The 2,105-nt window shown below is 63.6% G+C and overlaps 1 protein-coding gene across 1 annotated transcript in view; it reads left to right on the forward strand.

Moving 5' to 3' along the window:
• Window positions 1–220: 220 nt before the first annotated feature.
• The window catches only part of ATP8B2 (ATPase phospholipid transporting 8B2), an 8,116-nt gene continuing 6,231 nt past the window's right edge, over window positions 221–2,105 (forward strand). Inside the window, exons 1-6 of the mRNA XM_026864065.1 lie at window positions 221–270; window positions 451–549; window positions 706–785; window positions 1,342–1,500; window positions 1,580–1,668; window positions 1,743–1,939. Of these exons, the coding sequence (XP_026719866.1) occupies window positions 221–270; window positions 451–549; window positions 706–785; window positions 1,342–1,500; window positions 1,580–1,668; window positions 1,743–1,939 (674 nt within the window). The remainder of the gene's footprint in view (window positions 271–450; window positions 550–705; window positions 786–1,341; window positions 1,501–1,579; window positions 1,669–1,742; window positions 1,940–2,105) is intronic.

Raw genomic sequence — 2,105 nt, forward strand, 5'->3', positions numbered from 1 at the left:
GAGAGTGGAACAGGCTGCCCAGGGAGGGGGGAGTCCCCATCTCTGGGGGGGTTTAAGGGCCGTTGGGATGAGCTGTGGGGGGATGTGGGGTAGGGGAGAGCTTTGTAGAGTCGGGCTGAGGGTTGGACTCGCTGATCCCGAGGGGCTTTTCCAACCTGAATGGTTCTGGGGTTCTGTAAATCTCAGTTGGAAGAGACTCTGTAGATCCTCCTGTCCAGCCATGAACCTCACCGTGACCGTTCCCAACTCCACCAGATCCCCCAGTGCTGGGTCAACCTGATTTAGGTTGTAGCGTTTGAGCCGTTGTTTGAGCTCTGGGGATTTGGCTGCTGTGGGTGCTCCAGGTGATGGTGTCCAGGCCCAGGGTGCCGGCAGCACCCCGCTGAGGACACACGGCTCTGCAGAGCCAGGAGCTTCCCTGGGGAGGGTGTAAGGGAGCCCCGGTGTCAGTACAACCCTTCCTTGTCTCTCCCGGCAGGCTGACCTCCTCCTCCTCTCCAGCAGCGAACCCCATGGGTTGTGCTACATAGAGACGGCGGAGCTGGACGGGTAGGTGCCCCCTGCCCGCCTCGCCTGGCAGGAAGGCAGGAGGGAGGAGTGAGAATGGGCAGGAGCTGCCGGGGGCCTGAAATCGGGGAGTATCTGTGAAGGCCCCTCCCTGCCCGGCCGTCTCCAACCCCACGGGTGATCCCTTCTTGCCCGCAGAGAGACCAACATGAAGGTGCGACAGGCCATCCCCGTCACCTCGGAGCTGGGTGACACCAGCAAGCTGGCTCGGTTTGATGGTGAGTGCCTGCGACTGGTCCCCTACGATGGGGCAGACTCTGGGTTTCTTCCTCCGTCACCTGGTGGGGGTCCACCCTGGAGAGACCAGGACCATCCACGCACTGATCCTGTGGCTTTAAGCAGAACTCTGGGGAGCTGGGGCTGGAGCTGGGAGCGCTGGGATGAAGCTGGGAGCGCTGGGATGAAGCTGGGAGCACTGGGATGGATCTGAGCACTGGAATGGAGCTGGGAGCGCTGGGATGGAGCTGGGGGTGCTGGGGTGGAGCTGGGAGTGCTGAATTGAGCTGGGACCCCTGGGCTTTGAGCTGGGAGCGCTGGGCTGGAGCTGGGAGCGCTGGGCTGGAGCTGGGAGCACTGGGATGGAGCTGGGAGTGCTGGGATGGAGCTGGGAGTGCTGGGATGGAGCTGCGGGTGCTGGGATGGAGCTGGGAGTGCTGGGATGGATCCGAGAACACTAGGATGGAGCTGGGAGCACTGGAATGGTGCTGGGAACACTGGGATGGAGCTGGCCACGTGGAGAAGGCACGTTACAGCCAAACCATCCCCTGCGCCCAGGCGAGGTGATCTGTGAACCCCCGAACAACAAACTGGACAAGTTTGGTGGGACGCTGTACTGGAAGGAGAACAAGTACCCCCTGAGCAACCAGAACATGCTGCTGCGGGGCTGCGTCCTGCGCAACACCGAGTGGTGCTTCGGCCTCGTCATCTTCGCAGGTGGGCTGGGGGCAGCTGCGGCCCCTGCCAGGAGGGGAGGGAGGGGAGGGACCCTGCTGATGCCCTTCCCTCTCCCCAGGGCCCGACACAAAACTGATGCAGAACAGCGGCCGGACCAAGTTCAAGCGGACGAGCATCGATCGGCTGATGAACACGCTGGTGCTCTGGGTACGCGGAAGGGAAATCCCGGGGAGCCCCGGCTCTGGCCCGGTTGGGGCTCTGATGTCCCCTCCTGTCCCCAGATCTTTGGGTTCCTGGTGTGCATGGGGGTGATTCTGGCCATCGGCAACGCCATCTGGGAGCACGAGGTGGGCGTCTGCTTCCAGATCTACCTGCCCTGGGACGAGGGGGTGCACAGTGCCTTCTTCTCCGGCTTCCTCTCCTTCTGGTCCTACATCATCATCCTCAACACTGTGGTGCCCATCTCGCTCTACGTGAGGTAGGGCAGGGGCCGAGGGGCTGGGCTGGGGGCGTGCGAGGGGCAGGCACCAGGAATTAGGGGTGTCCTCTGGGGTGGGGAGACGGGGATGGGGACCCAGGGGCAGCGCTGTGTGCGTGGGGTGGGCGCGGGCTGCTCTCTGGTGACGGGCCACGTCTGCCCCTGT

Source organism: Athene cunicularia (genome assembly GCF_003259725.1).
Source record: "Athene cunicularia isolate RWA chromosome 25 unlocalized genomic scaffold, athCun1 chr25_part2, whole genome shotgun sequence".
NCBI classification, from domain to species: Eukaryota; Metazoa; Chordata; class Aves; order Strigiformes; family Strigidae; genus Athene; species Athene cunicularia.